Source organism: Passer montanus, unplaced genomic scaffold (genome assembly GCF_014805655.1).
Source record: "Passer montanus isolate IOZ18808 unplaced genomic scaffold, ASM1480565v1 scaffold29, whole genome shotgun sequence".
Classification (NCBI taxonomy): Eukaryota; Metazoa; Chordata; class Aves; order Passeriformes; family Passeridae; genus Passer; species Passer montanus.
The window spans coordinates 5,409,145-5,432,724 of NW_024367596.1; the positions used below are offsets into that span (position 1 = coordinate 5,409,145).

At 37.7% G+C, this 23,580-nt stretch overlaps 1 protein-coding gene across 9 annotated transcripts in view; it reads left to right on the forward strand.

Moving 5' to 3' along the window:
- The window catches only part of NAALADL2 (N-acetylated alpha-linked acidic dipeptidase like 2), a 413,787-nt gene that overhangs the window by 181,930 nt on the left and 208,277 nt on the right, over positions 1-23,580 (forward strand). For all 9 annotated transcript variants that reach the window (XM_039713916.1, XM_039713917.1, XM_039713918.1 and 6 more), the window contains one exon: positions 19,592-20,093. In XM_039713916.1, coding sequence (XP_039569850.1) covers positions 19,600-20,093 — 494 coding nt within the window. In that variant the 5' untranslated portion in view covers positions 19,592-19,599. The remainder of the gene's footprint in view (positions 1-19,591; positions 20,094-23,580) is intronic.

Here is a 23,580-nt window from a genome sequence, read left to right on the forward strand (position 1 = left end):
TTGTTTTGGGTTTTTTAACTACCAAAAGATGTGGGTGAAAGCTTTCTATCCTACAAAGGTGATTTCCATCAATTGCTCCTTTTTGCTTTCATGTCATGGAGCCTGTGGTCATAGAAAAAGATCCTGCTATTAGGAACAGGAACTGGAGGTCTGTTTGATTGTTTTTAAACCTCACTATTGTGATATGAGTAAAAATACAGCAGCAAAATACAGCTCAGTGGCTTCATGTTCATTTTATTTTAATTGAAGAAATGTAGATCTTTCCCTGGAGACAAAAACATTTTTAGAATAGAGGCTGCCTGTTCAAAAAAACATAGTAATATAGCAGTGTTACAGCAATTTGTTTGTTCTAATTGTACAGAAGTCCTTAAAAGTATGTGAAAATGTACACTTAAATACCATTCTGAATTATTCTTGAATTTCCATATAAAATCTCAGCATTGTTGCTGTACTTGGATAACTGAATAAAAATCAATGCTGATACAACAAATGTAACATATATTAATATTTCAGAGAAAAAAAGAGGAAATTCTGCCCTATTTTGTTTGTGCTTAAAGATTGAAAGTTGGATTCTGCATTTAACAGCAGAATCAGCCGTGTATTACTTGGAATTAAAAAAACCCCAAACTTGTTAATGGCAATATTTAGCAAGAATTCTGAGAGAAAGGAATTTTGTTTCTAAGCCCTGTTCAGTTTTGAAAGTGTGGAAAGTTAGAAAAAAGTTTTAAGGGGATTACTTTTGATATGGTTTTTGAAAATGGTACATTTCTATTTCTAGAATCAGAAACCTTGATTTTTAATTTTTTTTCCCCAAAAGGATGGTTCATCATATAATCCAGCTATAATAAAGCCCGATTTTTCATAATATTTTAGTATGACTGGTACTGTTAACAAATGTTCAGGTCTTCCAAACTGTCCAAAAAAACCCCTAAAAAACAAGCGAAAAAAACCCCCAACTTACTGCTGCTAATGTTTTCTACTATGGATGTATTACAGGACCTTGAAAACTGCTGGAGAAGAAGAAAGCACAAATAAGGAGAGCATCTCCCCATAAACTTTTTAATAGTATTTTCAGCAGATACTAGACAGATTGTAGATGTGTCAGGTTTGTTAAAACTAATACTTCAGCTCAGGGAACCCATTTGGCACTTGAAGTAAATCTCCCAGATGGAACAATATCATTAAAAATTAATTGTATAACCACTGGACCTGTCTTTAAAGACTTTTGAACTGCTGAGGCTTTCTAATCAGATATTGTTGCTCCAGTTCACCAGTGAAGCGAATCCAATGACTTCTCCGGCGTGTGGCCTACTTCTGTTAATGAAAGTACAATTTATTCACTTCAACATACAGGCTGTAAAACTAATCTCCTGGCTGACACATTATTCTCTTCCACGTGTTTAACTTCTCTTCGCAGAACCAAAAAAAATGTATATAGTAAATCAGAAGGGACACATCAATCAACCTGGCACCGTTTAAAAGCCAATTAGAGTTGAGGATGGTGGTGTTTGGTGCTGAGCCTGGCTCTTCCCTGGCCTGCCCTGTCTGTGTGAGTTATATCAGGCATGTCTGGCCTGTTACTCTTTGTAAGCCCTTTAGCATTCAAGGGAGCTGTAAAAAAAACCCCAAGTTTTTTGTTTTTGGTTTTTTTTTTGGTTTTTTTTTTTTTAAGAAGCTTGTATTTTATTTTTGTCTTTTGTTCTTCTCTCTGAGCTTTCTCATGGCTCCTTACCACTGTTCCCTGCCATGATGTAACTTTTGGATGATAAATGTTCATCAGAAAACTTAACAGCACATCTGCTACAGTTGATGGTGGACAAAACAGACCAGCTGGCTCTTGCTTTACTTTCTGCTCCCTTTCTGAGGCAAACTCACTCAATTTGATGCTCGATATTGGGCAGGGGTGCCTTGAGGCAGCCACTGAGCTGCTGCTGTAGGTGTAGGTATGTCCCAATGCATACCTGCATCTACCATGTCTGTCTTTATTTTATATTCATGTAAATGTAGACATCTCCTTTAGGATAGGCTCTTACACTTCAGGTTGTTTTTGCTTTGTTTTTTCTTTTTCTGGAGGACAGAGCTGGTTGTTTCTGAGCTGGCTGCTCTTCTAGCAAGATCTTCCCTCAGCCTGTTCCTCGCATGTCCAGCTACAGCACCTTTAGGGCTGTTTGGAATAATTTTAATAGTCAGAATCCTAATATTTGCCACAAAATATTGAAACCAGGTAGTTCTTAACTGCCAATTTTATTTTTTAATAAGGTATTTGTTGCAGCGAAAGTAGTTCAGTGGTTGTGTAGATTAAAGAAAATACCAGATAATAACTTCCATTTATTCTGTGTATAGCTATAGAAAATGCATGCACGGATATAGTTGTATGCACGTATACTTGCATATACTTAATAAAGTGGATAATTTATGTACAAAACATCAGCTATTCCTAAAAAAACTCAAAAGCAACAGCATAGGACATGCAGAGGATTTTAATGAGGATCTGACTTCAGACTCTTTTTCCAAAACAGTCTGGTGTAGGTAGTCTGAAAAGTAAGGTAAAGCTTCGTTAAACAGCATTCAATTTTAAAAAAAATGTAATTGTCTTATGTGATTAATGCACTATTACACTCTGAACTCATATGTCATATTTATTAAAATTTGATTTGAACTTCCTTTTCAAGTGACAAGCACAGCACAGAATTAAATTGCATTTATTATTGTTTTCATTAAGAGGTTTATGTTTTTCTGAGTTTATTTAGCATTTCAAGCTATACATCATAAAACTAGCTGGAATGATGCTGGGGATTTTGATGTTTCTACATCCAAGTGACCTTTTGTGATATTTCTGTTCTGTTAACTTATAGGGAAATAAATGGTGAGAATCAAAAAATTAAATTATAGCAAACCGTTGTAAATGCTTCAACTCTCTTCTTTTATGCCATTTACCTACTCAGTAAAAAATAGGAAAAAATAAGCATGTAACAAAGACAGGGTGGCACTCCAGGAAGCTGTGCTGGTTTTTCATTTGCTGTGCATTCTAAGAGAGAAGTTGATCCCAAGCTGGAACTAAATGCACAACTTGGAGAGACCTTATCTTACTTTTTTACAAAATTTATTGCTAAATAATATTTCATATGTTATTTTATAGTACCATAAAAGCCAGAACCCAACTTCATAATCCATTTCCATACGGAGTTTGCTGAGAAATGGAACTAATAAAAAAATAATACAATGAAAGTTTGCATTATGAGCTGCCTAAATCATAAGTCTAGGATTTTTACTTCCAATTAGGCAGCCAATTATGGCATTTGAAGTCAGAATGAAAATAATCCAAAAATTCAACTAGTAATTTTTATGGTGTTTCTTTTGTACATGTCTATATGCACGTATATATGCGCATATATTTAAATTACTACTTACACTATGTGACTCAGATATTGGGACTCTTAAAGCCATTTGCCCTTTCCATATAGACAAAATATACTGTTTTATGACAAAATTAAATTATTATGTATTAACTTGTATTATTTTGGAGTAATTTCATAACCATTAATTATACCTTACACCCAACCCTCCTTTTTTCTGCCCATATATTAATGTCTCACTAGAAGACATCCCATAATGCCAGCAGGGGCTGGAACGTGCTGAATCTCAGTGACAATTTGCTGATTATTCAGATTCATTTGCATTCATTTCCTTACATTTTTATGCCTTAATTTATGCCCATAATGCAAATGTTGATGCATCTCTGATGTAATTTCACATTCCTTAGGTTAGGATGACTCAGCACCACTGACTTAAAATGCCAATCAAACCTTGTGTACCTCAGTGTTTATCTCATCATCCTCAGCCTCTTTGTAGGCAGCAATTCCTTGTTTAAAACATGAAGTTGCCATAAGGGCTTTAAGGAGAGCCTTTTTTCTCTTTCAGCCTTCATAGGTGTTAAGTAGACAACACAATATTTGGCTGTGTGTTTTTTTTATTGTTGTTTTTTTTTTCTTCAGCGCTCTTCTCTCATTTTCATTGAATTTCAGTTCAACTCTGATATTTTGTCTCTATTGTGCTGCTCCATGTCCATGGGATTCTGCGCTTCTGCATGAAATGAAGAATTAATGAGACTAGCATTGCTTTCACACTTCAGAAGTATCAGAGTTCTGCATAGGAGCAAGAGCAGATGTATGTGTATCTTTCTGACCTCTTTATACCTGCAAAACTAAAGATATGTTTTCTTTTTTGCTGTTGCTGTTATTTTCTTGTCTACAAGGAAAACTTCTACTTTATCATGCTATTTTTTTTCCATCCTAAATGTTGTGTTAGGAATAAAACATGGTATAGAACTTGTTGTTTATTACTCTTCCCTCCTGCAGAATATCAGTGCCAATGCAACAAAAGCTATTGCACTGCAATTAAAAGATCAGCCTGGAAATTATTAATTCCCTCCCTCTTTCTGTTTTTTGTTGTGGGTTTGTTGTTTTTTTTTTGGGGGGAGTGAGTTTTGGAAACATGTTCTAGAAGTTGTGTAATTAAATTATTACCTGCTGTATCACCATCTGCTTACATGATTTTGAAGTGTTTCTAACCTCTGTGTGTGTGTTCACTTCAAGGAAGTGCCAAAAAAGCAGTGAACGTACTCAGCAGATGGACTGAGGGACTCACACCCTCCAAGCAGTCAGTCTTGATTGTTCTGGGCATAATTAAGCATATTTTGTCTAAGTCTAATTATTTAGTTTCAAAACATGGCAAAGGTTGTTTTATTTTCAATAGTCAAATATTCCTTATGGGATGAGGACCTACTCCAGATCATTGCTGTGGATAAACATTACTATTAGAATATTCCTGGTCAGGTCTTGTATGATTGTTTTTTGTTTACCTCAATACTTGTATCATTATCTTTTAAAAGATTTAGCTCAATCCTTGCACTCTACAGTGTGCTGCAGGTAAATCTTAAAAAATAACTAGATCTGGATGCTCATAGTAGGCCTGCCAAAAAGTGGGATTTAGATTTCAGTATATAAATACTTCAGGTATGTGTTTGTTTACAACCCTTAATGGTATTTCATTCAATGCAATTAGAGTGGTCAAAGGATTAAGTTTGGAGTATGTTGCCCAGCAAAAAAGCAAGGTATCACTTTAATTTAGAAAAGAAACCTGCAGATGTGAAATCTTCATGGAAGAAGGACAGTAAGATCTGGCTCTAGTCAGGCAGCAGAAGAACATTCTGCCCAGCCTCAGTGGGTTATTAGAGTGTGTTTGTGGTGATCATGGATATCTTTGGAAACATCCATGGGATCCAGGTGTGGTGCTGGGTGGGTTATGGTTTGTTGGGATGTTGCTCCAGAACCACCCAGCTCTGGGAGGAAACCCTGCTGATTGGATGGCTTGTGCTGCTCTTGGCTTACGAAAGGCAGAACTTCTGGCCAAAAAACTGGCTTTGAGCTCATCTCAGTCCAGAACTGGTCTTTATCATTTATTAAAATTGTGGCAGTAAATAGTGAAACATCTTGATGATCACCAGCTTATGAGTTTAAACAAACAACAAGGAGAACCAGAAACAACCACCATTAATTCGTAATTCAGGGTGTGTTGTGGGATGGAAAGCTACTGCTGCCTCAGTTCTGCTGGAGTCAGAGCACAGTTTGGGGGAACTGACCAAACTGATTTCCTTTGGTACTGATGGGAGTTAAGCAGCCTCTGCAGCCTGCAGGAGGAGTTCATTGTGTCAGGATGAAGGAAGTGATGATCCTCTCAAACGCTTGCAGGCTGGGAATTCCATCGACTGCTACATTCATTAATAATCTTAAGACTTCTACTTCGTGACTCAGGTCTGATGGGCTCATTAAAAGAGAGTCCTTTCAGGTTTTATTCAGCTCTGTGAAGCCTAAATTGTGATAGGGCTCTAAGAAGATTTTGCTTGCTACCATTTTATGTAAGTTTTCCAATTTCTTACTCATGTTGCAGTCATTTTGACCTTGGTAAACCAGATTCAAACTGTCTTCAAAGGCATTTAAGTAACTTTTTCAGTGCTATATTCAAAAGCTCTTAAGTTAATACTCTCTCTACATTTCATTGCCTGTATATTTATTTTTCTGGTTCTCATTAATTTAATAAGATTGCAGTCCTCCTTTGCTCTTTTCTGCGAGATTACTCTGCTGGATAAATCCATTTTAACTTTGATGGCTTATGTTGGAGGTGCATCCTCATAGGTATCTACTCAAATAAAAGTGCCCAGGGTATTCTCCTTTTCTCATAAACAAAATTCCCAATACAGTCAGTAAAATGACTGGGTTTTGATAATCTGCGCCTCTAATGACAAAGTCATCTCTTTACTTCAATGGTAGCTACTTCAATGATACATAAAAGTGCTTTAGAACAGAGCTGATTTTGTTTTTGAAATCACCCAGCAGCTTAACAACCAGCTTGGATATAAAATTCAGTTCTCCAATTGTTTGTAGTAGTCTGCACTAGGTAGAAAAGTTTATGGGCATTTAGCCAACTGCCTTTTTAGATGTTGCATCCACCTGTTTTGACATTAATCCATAAAAATAAACGCCATATGTAGCCCAGGAAATGGTCTTTGTGGGTCCCAAGTTACAATGGCAATAATTAAAATGATTGCTTTCATGTCCCAGATGGTGACTGTGGTAGATAATTGTATTCTCTGCAATTATTTTGGACTAAGTTTAGCAGAGGAAGGTAAAAATCTGGTGTGGTTTTGAGACAGCACACAATATTTTATTGGTTTAAGTGAAGGCTTAATTACTTCCAAGATCTAAAAGTAATGGAAAAATGGAAATGGATTACAGGTCCAAAAGAGATTTATGAAGCATTTTTGTGTTACTTGCATAGAGATGTGCCACAGTGGTCACTGTAGGGTTACTGTCTTTACATTCAATGCGGTGGCCTTTGGCCATGACCTTGTAATGGTTGCATTTGAGAATTTTGTAAAAGAGCCTGAAAATGGGTAATGGAACTTGCAACTTTTGGCCATATTCAGACCAAGCCCTTTGTAATGTGTAGCAGAGCAGCTACAGCCTTTGTATCTGGGTGAAGCAGAGTCATGGCTTGATAGTTTTAAAAGAGATTGGAAAATTGAGTCATTAACTAACATCCTGACAGCCAGTGACATGTTATGCAATTGTAATGATTTTGTTTGTGTTCTAACAACCCTGGTCGTTTCAGGCTGTATTTTGGTAGTATAAATATTTTGTGATAGAGCAGTGCTTTGTAATTCCCTGAGTTTTACATTTTCGTGCCATTTTACTAACTTTTGGTCTGAAAACAGCTTTACTTTTAAGTGCTATTGAAGATCATTTATTTTTAATAATGCCTCGATTCATAAATAAATTACAAAAGCTATGAGACATGCTTAATATAGTTCACTGTGTTTCTAAATACCCTTAATGCATAAAGGAATTACAGGTATGTCCTGTATCTAAAATACAGGGAATTCTGTGAGTGTGCTGTTGAAAAAAAACAAAACAGAAGAGCATTCAGATTTTCAGTCTTGAATTTCTGTTAATGTACAAACTGTTTTCTAATGTCGATTCCTGATTCATTTTAATTATAAATTTAGTAATTCTAAATTTTTCATGAGCTTGGGTGACTTTGCACTAGAGACTGATTTGCCCCTTTCCTTGCTGTAAGTCATGAAAAGCACTGTACTGTGAAGCTCAGTGGGAGACATTTCCCTGTAAAAAAGTAGTAGAGATAAAGGAAGTGCTGCTGCTTTTTTGATTTGCAAGTCCTGATCCTCTTCCTCATGGGCATCTTCTGACTTCTTTTTTTCCCCCCTCAGCTTGGAATTAGGTCATGTATAAATAAAGCTGATTAAGTTGTTTTGTGAGGGAAATATTCCCACTAAACCCCTAAATTTAATAAAAATGCACATTTTTAGTGGGGAAATGTTTATTTCTAAGAGAAATAATTAACATTAAGGTAAAGGAGGGCATGTTCAGTTTTGAATGACATTTCTGGGGAAACTGAAAAATTTCATTTTCATTTCTTGAAGTCAAAAAAATACAGATCCTTGTGGAGTTTAGGATCTGTATCCCCATTTCTATATTTATTTATTTATTTATTTATTTGTATTTCAAAAGAGAGGAAAGGCAGAAGAGATTAGGGCCATACTGAGAGTCACTATAGTGATCTAGACAATTTCCCAGGGGCCTGCAGAGAGACAGAAGCTGCATATGAATGATGGTTGATTATACATTTGTTTATTTTATTAAGTCTTCTCTTCTTCCTTCAAGGAGACATCTAAGTATTGTAGGTAGAAAGAAAGCTAGGCAATTGGACTTTAATTCATTTTTTGATCAAAATTACCTGTATAATGTTGAAAATACTCATATAGAATTTTGCAGAATTTAATAGTTTTTGTTATTGAGAGTCACTAATAGCATGTTTGTTTCTTGGGACTCCTTTTCAGAGTCAGCTATGGATAATATTTTAATTAATATTGCCAGTTGTGTTCTTTGGAAATTAGCTTATTGATTCCCTTCAATTGGAGGGTGACTTTTTGAGAACACTGGTTTCTTACTGTCTCCTGGCTCTGCACAGACAGTGTGAGCTGATGACTAAGATTAAAATTAGGCTGGGAATAAAATCAATAAAAACCTTTATAACTTTGAAATTTCCACAAAACTCTCAAATGTTTTTACAATGAAGTTGTCTGAAGTAGCGCAGGTTTCCTTTTGTTTGTGTCCCTGGAATGATGCAGCAGATGAAGCCCAAGCTAGGAAGCAATTAAATATATTAACTGCCAGATGAGGGAAAGAAAGCCTGAATCCAGATGGTTTTCCTGCTTCAGGCTGAAGGGTTCAGGAAATAGAACCTCTTCAAAAGAAGTCTGCCTGCTCAAGACCAGGTCCTGCTGTCCTGCTCAGCCTTGCTGTAAGTCCAGCTGTACTCCTCATCCAAACCTGCAGAGCTCCTGCAGTGAGTCCTGTGGGAATTCTTGCGTTTCCTTCCCACTCCAACACAGCTGCAGTAACTGAAGAGTTTTTGGAGATGTAGGGTAGCAATAGCAAGACATTGTGCCAGAAGCATGTGTGACCAAAGCTGGGCTGACACAGACCTTATTTGTGTGTTTATTCTGTGCTTTCGTACATAAAGGTGCTCCTGAGAAAGAAGTTTTGTCCACATTTTGGTGATGTGGAAATTGCATCAAACGCTGCAACAAATACGAGACAAATAAATGAAATGCTTCATTTATCAGTAATTCAGCAAACCTGCATCATTCCTGTGCTTCAAGGGTTACAAGTCAAGCAGTTTTTAGCAAGCTGCTAATCTGCTGTGCTTGCTCTATAGTTATAGTTGCTTGCTGTCCCAGGAGTTTCCAGCAAATGCTCATACAATCTGATTAACATGGTTCACATACAAAGGGCGCTGGCCTGGGGACTACCACGTCTCATTAATGGAAATGAATTTTTCATGCCATGGCTGCTATGTCTATGTGTTAAGACTTTTCATTTCTTTTTCCAATTCTGTCTCTTTTCTGTATTGTATTTTTTTTAAGCAAAAATGTCCATATGAATTTTAACAACTGGTTATATTACAGGTCTGAGAGTTTTTATTTTTGCATACTGATGCTATTTTTACTAAGAAACAGATGTATTGGCAGCAGAGGAAAGAAGGGGAGTGCAATGGCATACATTTGTGTTTATATTGAACCCTTTAGCTCTGATTGAATGCTTGATGAGTTCAGCTTAAGAATGAGGTGACTTGATCTGTTCTTGGCAGCAGTCCTGCTTTGTGTGGGAGGTTGGAGCAGGTGACCCTGTGAGGTCCCTGCCAGCCAACATTTTCATGATTCTGTGAATTGTCGACTTTTCAGAGTAACTTTCCAGAATTAATTCCAGTATTGTAGTTGATGTATCATCCCGTTTTTTTAAGAGGCTGTAACAGGTTCTGCTATGACAAGGATATGGACATGTTCTGGTTTATAGCTGAAAGCAGGGACAGAAGGTTTAGTCTCTACTCTTAGCACTGTTCCTTGGGGTATTTTGGATTAATGGTGCTTCTCAAAGAAAATTGGAGAGGAAGCAATTGTACATATTAAGCCAGTAAGCAAAGTATGCTCTGTGACTGATCATCCACAGCTGCTTTCCTGTGGCATTTGTTATTTAACATTTTTTGCTGTCAGCAGATTGTCAGTTTCTGATTACCATTACTTTGTTGAAAGCTCCCAAACATCACTGGCTGTCCTGTCCAGGGTGCGTACCTGACATGGGTATCCAGCATCTTCCAGGACCATCAGCCCACATTTAGCTGATGGTATAGAGCTGAATTAGCAGAAACCATCAGCCCTTCTGTCGATGCACTGTTCCCACTTTAGAAGGGAATTGCTGCAATACCTCTAAGCATCAGTTACATGCTTTATAGCCTTCTTCAGCTCAGTGTGCTAAGCTATATGTTTCTGGAATATGTCCTCTTTGTTCTTGTCATAATGCACACTTTGCTTCTCTTCAACTGCTAATGTCTCTAAATCAAAAGTTCTACAGCATAAACAGTTTAAGCTGTAATAGCTATGCACAACCCTGGCCAAGTATAAAAAAGCTTTATGAGAAGTTTTTCCTCTACAGTCGCTGATTTGTTTTTTTACATTATAAGGTGCTCTTCTCTAAGTAGTCAGGAAGTGTTATGGTTGCTTTTCAAGAAAAGCATTATTCCTTGAGAAATATTTATAGACTAATAGTCTGTGATAAGTTGTCCATATATGGAAGTTTGACTGTCAACTTGAGAGTGTCAAAAATGACCAGATCAGGCTGAGACTGAAGATTAAGGTAGTCTTTAGGATAATAACTTACCCAGTTTATTTCTTGCGATCCTCTCGTCTCCATACAGCACAGCAAGGCTGAGAGATTTCCCTGAATAATGACTGGGAGACCATCAGTGGGAGGCTGAAGATTAAACCATAGACTAAGCAGCTGTTCCTCTTGTCCCAAGGATGTGGTTAGTTGGGTAGGACTTGGCTGAAAACATCATCAGATCTGGCTGCTTTTGTGGCTTAGTCCCACAAGGGTTTAAGTAAGAGTGTGAAATTCTTCTGGAGAGCTAATGACAGCACATACATTACTGATATGTGAAGCTTTACACGTAGATGTACTTCATCACAGATCTTAAACCTGTGGCAGAACTGCCAGAAGACAGGTGTACAGGGGAAACTGCAGAAAGAAGAAGGGGTGCTTCCTTTAATTTTTATCCTCAGGAATCCTCTGAGAATTCCTTTGTTGACCTGAACTAACACATCTCAGATTTTCTTTGTGAGAGAAATCATAAACTCATTTCAGCGTGTGGACATTGGCGGACTCAGGATGCTGAATGTCACACCATATTGACTATGTGTGAAAAAACATGTTCTGATAAATTCACAGGAATTGTACACCATGCAAAATTACACCTCCAGGCAGACTCAAATGACCAAACTCTGACATTTCTCAAACTTGACAGCTTATTTCAGTGGAGATTTAGGAAAAAAAAAGGTCAAAGGCCACCAAACATATTACTGCTCTACTCCGCCTATAGCTATAGCAACACTAAATCTTCTAATACTACATCTTGGGGCAAATGAAGGGTTTCTCATTTAGGCCCTAAAAGCAGGAGTAAACAAGGCTTAGGAAGAACAGCTGAGGGAGGTGTTGTTTTTTGGAGAAAAGGAGGCTTAGGGGAGATCTTCCCTACAACCCCCTGAAAGGAGGTTTAGCCAGGTGGGGTCCGTCTTTTCTCTCAGGTAACAAGTGGTGAGGCAGGAAGAAATGGCTTTAAGCTGCACCAGAGTGGGTTTAGATTGGATATAAGGAAACATTTCTTCACTGAAATCCCTGGTACAGCTGCCCAGGGCAGTGGTGGAGTCACCACCCCTGAAGTGTTTAAGAGCTGTGTAGCTGTGGCACTTGGGGACACGGTACAGCGGTGGCCTTGGCAGTGCTGGGTTAATGGCTGGAGTGGGTGACCTTAAAGGTCTTTTCCAATCTAACCAAGGCTGTGATTCTGCCATTGTATAGATCATATGCAGGCTGTCACTGCCTGATGGCTCCAGCAATGTCCCCTGGCCTCGCCGGGAGCAGTCTCGGGGCTGATAACGCGTGCCCAGCTCGATTGCCTCCTGACAGGAATCTGGGCTGTCCCTGTGCCTCGCAGGTGTGCAGGGGACACAGGTGTGCTTTACAAACATGGGCTCATCTTAGGTTGCCACAGCAACACCACTCCATGTACTTCAGCTTTAACACCTGAGATTTCACCCAGAAAATAAATTTGGCATGATTATGAAGTACACTTGCTTGTTTTCTGAATTCTTTGGATACAGATTGTTGAAAAGAGCAAAAAATTATCTTACTGCCTTACTGCTTTCTGTCATAAACCATGCACAGAATCATTAAAGCTGTCATCTATCAAAATATAGTAAAATTCCAATAAAGCTAAATTGTAAATGTTGCCATCTTCAGCTCCATAATATATTATTTTTAAGGGCTCCCTGTCATTGTTGAACTTGATAAAACTGAGTAAAACCCCACTGGGCAAGAAATGAGAAAAAAAAAAATCTAGAAAATGTAGTCTTGAAGTAAGGATTTAATTTTTTTATACAAGTACTGACCTATTTTTCTACAGCAAGTTAGAATAGCACAGGATGGTGACAGCAGGAACATTTTCATGTGTGTCTATGAGTATTTTGAATATATCATTTAAAGTCTGGTTTTATCCAAAAAATTACTCTTGACACGAGACATTAGGGCTTCATATTTCTTCTGTATCTCTGATTTCCATGTGAAATATTGCAAATAGGAAGATTTGTCTTCTGTAAGCAGCTAAGTTTGGGAAATTGGTCCTAAACTCTGAAAACTGGAGCACTTGGAACAGATTGCCCAGCAAGGGTGTGGAGTCTCCTTCACTGGAAATACCCCAGAACCATCTGGATACAATCTTGTGCTGTGTCCTCTGGGATGACCCTGCTGGGGCAGTGAGGTTGGACCAGTTTTAGATAAAATTGTATCCCAAATGGTCCAGAGTCATCAGCTTGTTTGTGGGTTGTGGTTTCTTTTTTTCGTTGGTTTAGTTTGGTTGTTTTTCTTTCCCTAAACAGAATGTGTTAATATTTTCACAGCAAGATTTTGTCACTGATTTCTTAAAATCAGGAATGGAGTTGATGCCTATGATGAGGCCACATTCCTGTTTTTCTTGTTTGTAGCTCATCCATAAAAGTGACCTGTTGATTTTGGTTTTCTTTTGTTTGTTTTTGTTGTTAGTTGGCTGGTTAGTTATTGTGTTGGTTTTTTGTGGATTTTTTCTTCTGGTTTGTGGCTTTTTTGTTCTTTCCAAGACATGGGTTGAAACCACATAGTATTTTGCAATGTTGGTTTGCATCTTTTGAAATATAGCAGAATTCCACTAGCACATTTTATTACAACATAGTAGCTTGCAAATGTACAGTTTCCAAATTTTCTAAGTTGAAATGACTTAATTTTTAAAATCATAATTTAAATAGGATTGACTGTAATTAAAGAGAAAAAAGAGTTTGGAAAATATCAAAGTGAAACGTGTCCAATCTAAAGACTGGCAACGTAAAAATTTCCGAAGCAGAAATGAGTCATATAAAATTAACTTTCTTAAGAACTATGGCCTGTTAGTGCAGCTATTGCTGTCAGCATTTTCAAGTTAAACACCATTTATAATGATTTTATTTCACATCAAATTCAACTATAAGCTTAAATGCAAATGCCCCAATAATAGTTTTTGTCCTGGTAAAGCTTTGTATTTTATTTCTTTCAGAGGCAATTATAACGTCTGGGGGAATGTAATGCAAAATATATTATTGATGAAACCTTGAAGTTGGAAAAACATATCTATGCAGGCAAACTGGGTATTAGGTTAGTGTACAGAGAGTCTGTATGAGAAAAGTGGGAAAAGGGAAAGACATGTTTTGGAAGAGCCTTGGGTGGGATGGGCAGGAACTCTGGAGTTTTGGGAAGGTAAATGGTGGGGAGGGGGTTTGGGCAGGAGGATTTAGGTGGTGGGGATGGGGCCTGGTGCAACTGAACAGAGATGTGGGACAGAATTTCTTCCCCTTACACCCAGTTTAAGAACAGTGTGTGAGTACACAACACTTCCCAACTAGCCCTGACGTCCTGATTATCCATCTGCTTCTTTGCTTTTAGAAACACTGAAATCCTATCCAGTGCCCTTCTCAAAGGAGAACAAGCAGCATCTGAGTGTTGATTCCAGTGGAAAAATGAGTGATTAATTAATGAACTAAGAAACTGGAGTGTGTGTGTGTGGCTTCTCTCTCCTCGTTCGGTGTTGTCATCCTGACGTTTGCAAATGAGCAAAAAGAGTGAATGGTGAGAGAACTGAGCTTTTCCCACCCTAATGGGAGGGAACAGCTGTCCTGGAAGCCAAGCAAAAGCAGCAGCACAGAATATCCCACAAGGAATGCACAGGCTCTACCAGAGCCATTTTTAGTGATCTGATTACACCACAGTATTAATAAACCCCTGGCAGACTCTGCATCTATCACAGATGCTGTTAGCTCCTATAAAGTCAGTAAATATATCTGAGTTTTGTTTCAGGCAAATACGTATTTGCAAACTAAATGTGTTTGAGAATGGGAAAGATCTGGGTTAGTAATACATGCCCAGCATATTAGAGACCAGCTAAGGCTGCCTTTTTGTTGCCTGGTACTTGTCCACTGGGGAAGAAGGAGCTTTCTGCAATCCTTCTGTGAGTCTCAGGAATTCAGAGATTCTAAAAAGGCAGCAGGCAAATATATCCATGTACCTATGCACATCTGGATGGTCCAGGAATTACAGCTCAGGTGGCTGATGAATTTGATTGTAGGCAGATCTAACTCTTGTTCCAGCTGGGCATCATCCTGCACAAATCTTATCAATCAGGGTGCACCACAACCCCTGTTCCTGTCATGTGGCCATTCTTTGTGTTGATATTAATGGTATCCTGGTCCACCTGGCTGTTTGTGATATAATAAAATCAATGAGAAATTGGAGAGGTTAAATGCTCTACCATTCATCTGTACCAAAAAGGACTTACTAATGAAGAGACAACTTCAGATCCAACTTAGTGTTTTACTTAGTGTGTTTTACAGACCTTTATCCAGTCTGATCTCTCTGTTGTTTTTGCTACAACACTGATCAGTCTTTCAGGTTGCATTGAGCTTCAGTGAAATGTGAACAACTGGTGAGTTTTGTAATTTGTTTTTATCTGGTCGCCCTATGGAGTGACAAGATCCTTAATTGTCCTGCTGTAACTGAACTGCTTGCCAAGCCCATATCCCATAGGTGAGGGAAGGGAGAAATCATTACTGCACAGAATTAAGGCAGCAGTGATGGAAATATCACTTTATTATTTTTGAATTACAGGGCAGTGTAACGTTGCTGTTGAAAAGGACATCATAATCTCTTCTGCAAACAAGTTTTGTCAGGGATTTATAACTCTGAAGAAATTTGTCTAGGCCTGAAACTTGGCATCATCTTGTTTAACAAAGTACTAATTTGTTGTCATACATACTTTTAAGCCTTTCAAGTGCAGTGGGTGTTGAGCTCCATGATAAGCACAGCTATTGGCCCTTTAAACAGGTGATATTACATTTACTTTGGGGTTTCCCTAGGCACAAAATGATTACAAGGACCTAGGGGAAAAGCACTCTATATACAAGATAATGAGAAGAAAATAAAAAGGAAAGACCCTTTCAAAATGAGTTGAGCCAACAGCCCCTGGAATTTTGGATTTATGACTGTACAAAGAGGCCACAATGCCTTCAGGAGAATTCCTGGGTGAATTTTGCCTTTCCAGTGCTGAGCCCTAAGTGTCCTGAGAAGGGCTCTCTGTGGGCAGCCCATTAACACTTGCCAACACTTCCTGCTGGGCATGAGCCTGCTAATTGTCTCAGCTATTTATGAGCTGCATTTAACAACTGCAGCACCAGCCACAATCAATTTACAGTAGTATGCTCATACTGCTTTTTCCTTGTTGGTTTCACAAAATGTTCGTGTAAACTCACTTTTCTGTTATGGAGGCATTGGGGGGTGACATTTAATGAAGATCCTATTCCATAGTTTTCAAAAGCACTGCTGATAAGGGATTGAACCAGGGAAAGTTGTCAAGAAAAGAAGTTTCTGGTGGCTCCATAACAAGATGTTCCTATCAGGCAGGATGTAAATGTGTTATTTTTAAGGTCAAAGCACAGGCAGAGAGTTTTGAAATTGGCTCGTTAAGGCAACAACAATCTGATAAAGCTGACTCTCCTGATTTCTTGTGTGTAGTTAATTGAAAGGATATTCAGCTTTGGTTTGATACCTCTCTATAAACATTCTCCCTACAAATCAGTGGAACTATAGACATATACATCAGCTTTATTGGTCATCAGCTTGGCTCTGTCCAGTATTCCAGAGTTTATGATCCCCTTTGCTGTCCCTATAGAGTGGCTTTAAAGCTGGCTTGGTGCATATTCAGACTTCTGGCATTTTGCAGTTGCTCTTTTATCTTCATAATAAACCATGTATTTAACAACAATTAAATTTTGAAACAGCTTGCTGGCAGATGGGGTGAATATTCTATCTCCTGAAGTTTTCAAAAATGTCTTTCAAAAATATGTTCATTTTATGATCTGTGTTATAAAGAAGACTGAGCTAGAGTATTGTAGTGGTTTTTTTTCTTGACTTCATTTTTTCCTGTATTTCTGTCTTTTTTTTTCTCCACAATCCACTGTTACTGTGAATATGTAGTGTTTTCTTTCTCCTTTCAGTTCCAAGCCAAAATTACATTTAATAAGTAATGTTTGAGTTATGCCTATTTCCTTAACCAGCTAAATATCAAATATTAAATAGAACAGGTGATACAGTTGCATGGCACAAATGATCTGTGCCTTAAGAACCAGGAGACCCTTTGTAAAATTACTTTTAGAATGGTTAAATGCAGTGCAGGCCCTGATCTCAGATGCTTCAAGGTGAGTTGTGCTGTGTCCTTAGACTGGAACAATGAGCTTAGAAATATTAGTGGAAAAAGTGAAGTTAGCAACTGCAGCTACTCTTGCATTCTTTGCATCCTTTAACTAAAGGACGTGTGTTGCTAATAAGATCCCATACTCCAAAGACTGGTCTCAAATATAAAACTGAATTGAATATTGATTTTTTTATTTTAGGGCATATCTTTGTTGGTTTGTTTGTGGTTTGTGTTGTGTTTTTTTTTTTTTTTTTTTTTTTCCTTGAAGTGAGGAAACTGGTTTTGGTGCTCTGAATGAAAATTGAATTCCTGAGATGCAAAGCTGTGGAATGGGGCTGCTACTCATCTGCATAATAACCATTTCAAGAAATTTCATAGGAATTTTTATTATGCATTTATATGTAGATTTAAATAACCTTTATTAATACACACCATTGAACAATAACACAATTTTTTCATATCATAAATACGAGGAAAACTTACTACTACAGATAGGCAATGGTCAACATTTATAAGCTCAGCAAGATTAATATTTGCCATGAAACTCCATCTGAAAAACTGCCTTAATTCTGGTTTATGGCTACTACTGTAGTAATCTGCCAAGGGTTTACCTATTTGCCTATACCAGTTTGTTAAATGACTTCAGGAACTCTAGAGCCAAAATTACTTGCTTATGAAATGCAGTGATGATTTGCTTTGCTTTAAAGGACAAAACATCAGTCTTTAATTTCTAATAGAAAGCAATATGAAATGGAGTTGGAAAGATGAAGTTGTTGGGCAGTTGATATTACCTAGCAGTGATCTCTGTCACTGATGGTTTGCAAATTAATCCTTCTATTAACAGAAGAGGAGACAGAGTGAAAGGGTAGATAAATAGCTTCAAAATTAGTTATCTCAATTCTCCAAAGTGTATTAATACATGGTTTGATGTCAACTTCGTGCTTGGCAGGAAGCTCAGTGCAGCGAGCGTCGTTTCTGGGGCTGGCATTGTTGAATATCTTCCTGACAACCCGGGTGGAGAGGCAGAGTGCTCCCTTGGGAGATCTCCAGGTGATTCACAACCATGGGGATTGTGGTGCTGAAGTTCAGAGGATCCTGCACAAACCTGAGGGCTGGGCTAGCAGACTCCACAGAGAGCAGCCACAGCAGCTTTGCAGCTGTTTGTGGACTCTGCTGGAATTTAAAGACTAAATTTGCAATCGTTATTTAATAAATAATGCAGGCTTTCACACTAATTTAAGAGGCTTTAGCTCAGCTCACTGTAAACTCTGTTGCTCCCACTGCCTCTGGAAGAGTTTGGGCTGCAGAGGGAGAATTGATTTGCAAAAGGACTGGAATGGTGACTTGGAACGTGTGGGGTCTCTTGGCTGTTCCCAGGCTGTCTGACAGTTATAGGTGAGGGATATTTATATGCCTGTAGGGGGAAAATAGGCACTGTAAATTGGTATTGTATCGAGGCAGATAGCCTTTCAGGGGACAATAGGCTGTTTCATTATATTGGCGCTTGCAAGCAGTTTGCTCTCTTCAGAGAGCTTCAAAAAGCTGAATTCCACTTTGCCATTACAGTGGGTTCCTCTCTTATGTGGTAATGTTATTTGGAGGTGAGTCTTGGTGAGTGAAAATGCCTTAAAACATAAAAATGGAGTGGTAATGTAGTGTTGTAGGTGTCAGTCTAGTGTTCATCACTATGAGAGGTTTCATATCTTTATCTTCATTTTATTATAATTGAGAAGTGAGTCTGATGTTTGAAAAGCCCTAAATTACAGATGCTTATGTGTTGCAATGGTTATTGTCAGAGTGTGGGAGAAAAGGCACCCTGTTGTTGCAGTCTGTCAAAGATGATTTGTTGAAAATTGACTTTGAGTGTTTGTACTGGAGGTCAGAGTTCCGTGTAGAGGGCTTCTACCTCCATAGAAATATCTAGAAGTGCCACAGTTATGCCTTGCTGTTAAAAGAATGAATTTGTTACAAATACTTACCTGGCAGTGCTTTTGATTCATTAAAATGGGAAAAATAAGTGGAGCAAAACAGCTGGGACAATTTCTAAGTAAATTCATCAGTCATTCCGGAACTATGCATTTAAAATACCTATAAATAATAGAATGCTCCATCTAAATGGAAGTCTTTTATTGATATGTAAGTACAGTGTCACCCTGAAGTTTCTTTTTTAATTTATCATTTCCTTGTGTTTAGAAACAGATCAGGCAATTCATATTATTTCCAGCTTTTCAACTTTATTTTAGCAGCATTATTTTGTATAGTGTGTGAAATGAAATTGTTGCACACAGTTGTTAAGCTTTAAAATTACTTTCAGGTAACAAATAATTGTTTTGGAAACTCTGAGCCTTCACTCAATTTTTTAATATTATCTCGAGGACTGACAAAATAATTGGATAATTTCAGTGGTTTGCCATTGGCACTTTTAAATTCCTTTTATTCATATTGTTACAATACATTTCCCATGATGATGTTCATGGGACTGCTGATCCTACAAAACACAGGACAATGGAAATGGGGAGAGTGAAATACTGAGAACCCAGTTTTTGGGCTTTATTGTCTTTTTCATGATCTCAGGTCTACAAAGAATAAATAAATTGTTTATGTGTGTATATAGAAACAAACCTTTAGGTTTTAAATTTTGTTTCAATAGATAAAAAGATGGCCTATCACAAAGTGAATGCAGACCAGAGAGCACAGGGGCACTCTCCATACCTTGACAACGATGAGCTCCAAGCCACAGCGCTGGACCTGGAGTGGGACATGGAAAAAGAGCTGGAGGAGCCTGGCTTTGACCATTTCCGACTGGACAGCGCAGCCCAGCAACACCTGGGGAACTCACAGAGCCCTGACCTCGACCTGGAGCCCATCCAGCCTTCCTCTTCTCCAAAGGGAAGATTCCAGAGGCTCCAAGAAGACCCTGACTACATCTCCCACTACACGAGACAGGCACCAAAGAGCAACCGCTGCGGCTTTCTTCGGATACTGAAAGTATTTTGCACTGCTTTGATTTTATTTATTTTTGGAATTGTGATAGGATATTATGCACACAAGAAATGCCCTTCTCCCCCAACATCTCAAGAACCAAATAATCCTCAGATCTACCATGAAATTCTCAAGGAAATCAAAGCTGAAAATATTCAACACATTTACAGGTACGTAGCTTGGCAAGTTTTTTGTCTAAATGCTCTCAGGTGCCATTAAGTCTTCACCTAATTTTTTAAAATGTGGAATCTTTTTTACAAACCCTGACTATTTTTTTAATGTTCGGTTTTATCATGACACTTGGGAGATGTTCATAAGCATATACAAAATTCATTTTTTAATAATGCAAATTTGTGCTAATCATAATAGGTTTTGCTTTAATAATGTTCTATTGCTAAATATATTATCTCTAATTTAAATGGTTTGAAAAACACAGATAATTCAAATCGAATGTAAATACAGACAATAGAACAGCTGTCCTAGATCCAGATGACTGCCAAATAACACTATTGAAAAGCAAGGTTGATATGATGTTTTGTAATATTTGGTGCTTTAAAAAATCCCCGCCTAATTTTTGTCACAAAAGTGAACTCTGTTGTTTTTCCTCTATGTGGTAAATTAAACCTTTATTCTCTATGGGTTTAGGATGGAAAAATTGACCTTTGCACTTTGAAAGATTGTGATTTGTTTATTTTCTTTATGACATGTTTTAAGAATGTAAGTTTTTTAAAATACTTGGGTTTGACTGGGTTTGATTTTATTCTTTTTTTAATGTGGAATCCTTTCGCTTCTTTGACAGTCTATATAACATGCTTGTGCCAGAGTATAATCACTTTTCTGTAGCAGTGAGTGTGGAAGAAAATAGGCAGGAACCAACTTTTGAAGTTGCCAACTTTTGGAAAGTTATTTCTGTATGGGGTGGGGAGATGAGCTTATTTTTGGCCTCTGGAATGCAAAGTTCCTTTTTCATGTTAAAGGTAATGAATTGCAGATTTTTTTGATCAGTATCAGTTCAGAAGCAGCAGAACTCCCATACCTGAAGTTAGAAAAGATTGTTGTCATGGTCATCCAAAGAGGTGTTACTGAGTAGATCAGAATTACATCAGAAGTAACCACATGGGTGTTATAACTATATTTGTCTTTTATTACATTTTCTAAGCCAAGTCTTAACCCCTGTAGTGGGTAGTACCATGTTTTGAGCCAACACTGTTACTAAATGCAAGAGAAAAAGTAAATATGAACAGTTTCATGTACTGAACTGATTCTACTTCATACAAATCTAATTCCTTTCATAATGGGAAAGGGTACAGGTCATGAAAAATGTTGATTTTTAATGTAAAAAGATAACTTCTTTGTCTTTCAGAGGGTAAATTGAACTGAATTCTGTCATTAGGCTTCGTCACAACCAAAGTGTTGCAGTAAGCTAAGCCCTAAGATTGGGTATTACACAAATTACATCAAATTGCTGACATGTCTGTCAGACTCAGGATAATAATACTTCAGTACTTTGTGTTTGGGGACTGGGAATCACTTGCCATTCTACTATTTCAAAGGGTGGTTTAAAACCATCCCTTTTCAAACCCTTTATCACTTGTCAAATTATTTCAGCTTGCTATTAAGACACTAGTGAAAATCTGGATTTTAGGTAAAATGAATTATATAAGTACTTTGAAACTTAAAAAGAACTTTGGTAGTTGCCATCCTGTAACATAATTCTTAGTATTTGTTTGGGGTTTTTTTTCCTATTTAATAGAATGAATTCAGTAAAAGCAGTCAAATATTAATTCAGCTACCTATCAGTTCTATATATAAATATATAAACAATGTTTTTAGTATAGTGCATTACCCACAAGGTTTTTCTTAACCCAGCATTTTGGTCTGAGACAGCTTTTATCCCATGTTGTGTTCAGTTGCTTTCCCTCAACATCTGTTTGGCAGGAGTCAGAGTGACTGCAATGAAAGCTGGATGTGTGTAGGCCTGTGAGTACAGAACATGCAACATATGTTGCTTGGGTAAAAGGGGAAAAAAAAAAAGCCCAAATCTGACAAAATCAATATATGTTATTTGAAAACTTCCTTCAATAAAACACTTTGAGTTACTAGGAATAAGTGGCAGCTGCTTAGCTTGCAATTTCTAAATGTTACTGAGCATGACATTAATTTAATTTTCGTTGTTTACTCCTTAGATCAGGCTCAGATGGTATGGGAGTTTGCTAACAGTCCTGTAAAGGAATTAGGAGTGTGAAAAAAAACTGTTTAAGAGACACAGAGGTGCCAATCATAGTGCTGGAGCAGGCATCACCTTAATGTGCTTGAAGGTCTGAGGTGGGAGCTTTCTGTTGGGGTGAAATCTGCTTCTGGTCGGATGAAGCTTTGAGGATTTAACTCTTTGCACTTCTAAAGAGGTGGCAGAAGTGCTCCAGGGAACTTGTGTTGGTTTTGTTTGGATTTGGACTAGAATGTCTGAGAGTTGCATGAAGCCTGTCTACCAGTCTATGTTAGGAATGGAAGGGGTTGAGTCCCCATCCCTGAAGGGATTTAAAGGACCTGTGGATGTGGCATTTAGGGACATGGTTTAGTCACCTTGTCACTCAACAGTGTTGGCTTAATAGTTGGACTCAATCTTAGAGGTGTTTTCCAACCTAAACAATTCTGTGATGGTGTAGAATATCTGCACTTTGTGTTCATGGGTTGCTGAACTGGAGAACTTACGTTCTCCACTGGAGGCTCCTGGTGGGCTCCACTTTTGTCAGTCCCATCCTGGCTGTCTGCATCATCCCAGCTCCATATTAAGGTTGTTTTTTCCCAGCAGACATACAAGAAATCATTAGGTAAGAAAACTCAGTGTGTTGGCTTTTATTCCTTCAACTTTGCACCTTGTTTCCCATGAAATGAGAATGCTACAGAATTCCTCTGCAATTTAGCATAGTTGTAATTACTGGTTTTGGCCAAGTTGCTTAATCAATGGAACAGCCTGAATCATCATTATCTCTGTGAGCCTTTTTGAACACCTCTCTCCACTCCCTATAGGGAGGTACCTGCATTGTTGGCAAAAAAAGGTAGAAATCAGTTCATTCCTGATGTTGCAGAGGTTGAGTTGTAAGAGGTACCTGAAGGGGAAAAGCATTTGCCACAGGAAAAATGAAGAGTTTTTCCTTACCTAACATGCTGCATTTTAAACTGGGACAAAAAAAGAAAGAAGGGAACAATATTAATAATAGGATTCAGTCAGTAAATCAAACAATTCAGAATTTTAAATACTACATTTGTTCAGATATATATATTTGAAGATAAACAATCTGCTCCACAGTACAGGCAGAATCAGATCTGGTAAAATCACTCATGTATGCTGCATTTTAAACTGGGATAAAAAAGAAAAAAGGGACCAATATTGATAATAGGATTCAGTCAGTAAATCAAACGATTAAATTAATTAAATACTACATTTGTTCAGATATATATTTTTGAAGGTAAACAATCTGCTCCACAGTACAGGCAGAATCAGATCTGGTAAAATCACTCATGATTCTGCAGACATTTCTGGGCTGGTGAGAATCCAGTAATTATATCTGTTTGTGCCATGAGTATAACTTTTCACAGTGTTCTACTGGAAGATATATAATAAAATTTAAGTTCAAGTTAGGTGTAACTTGGCTC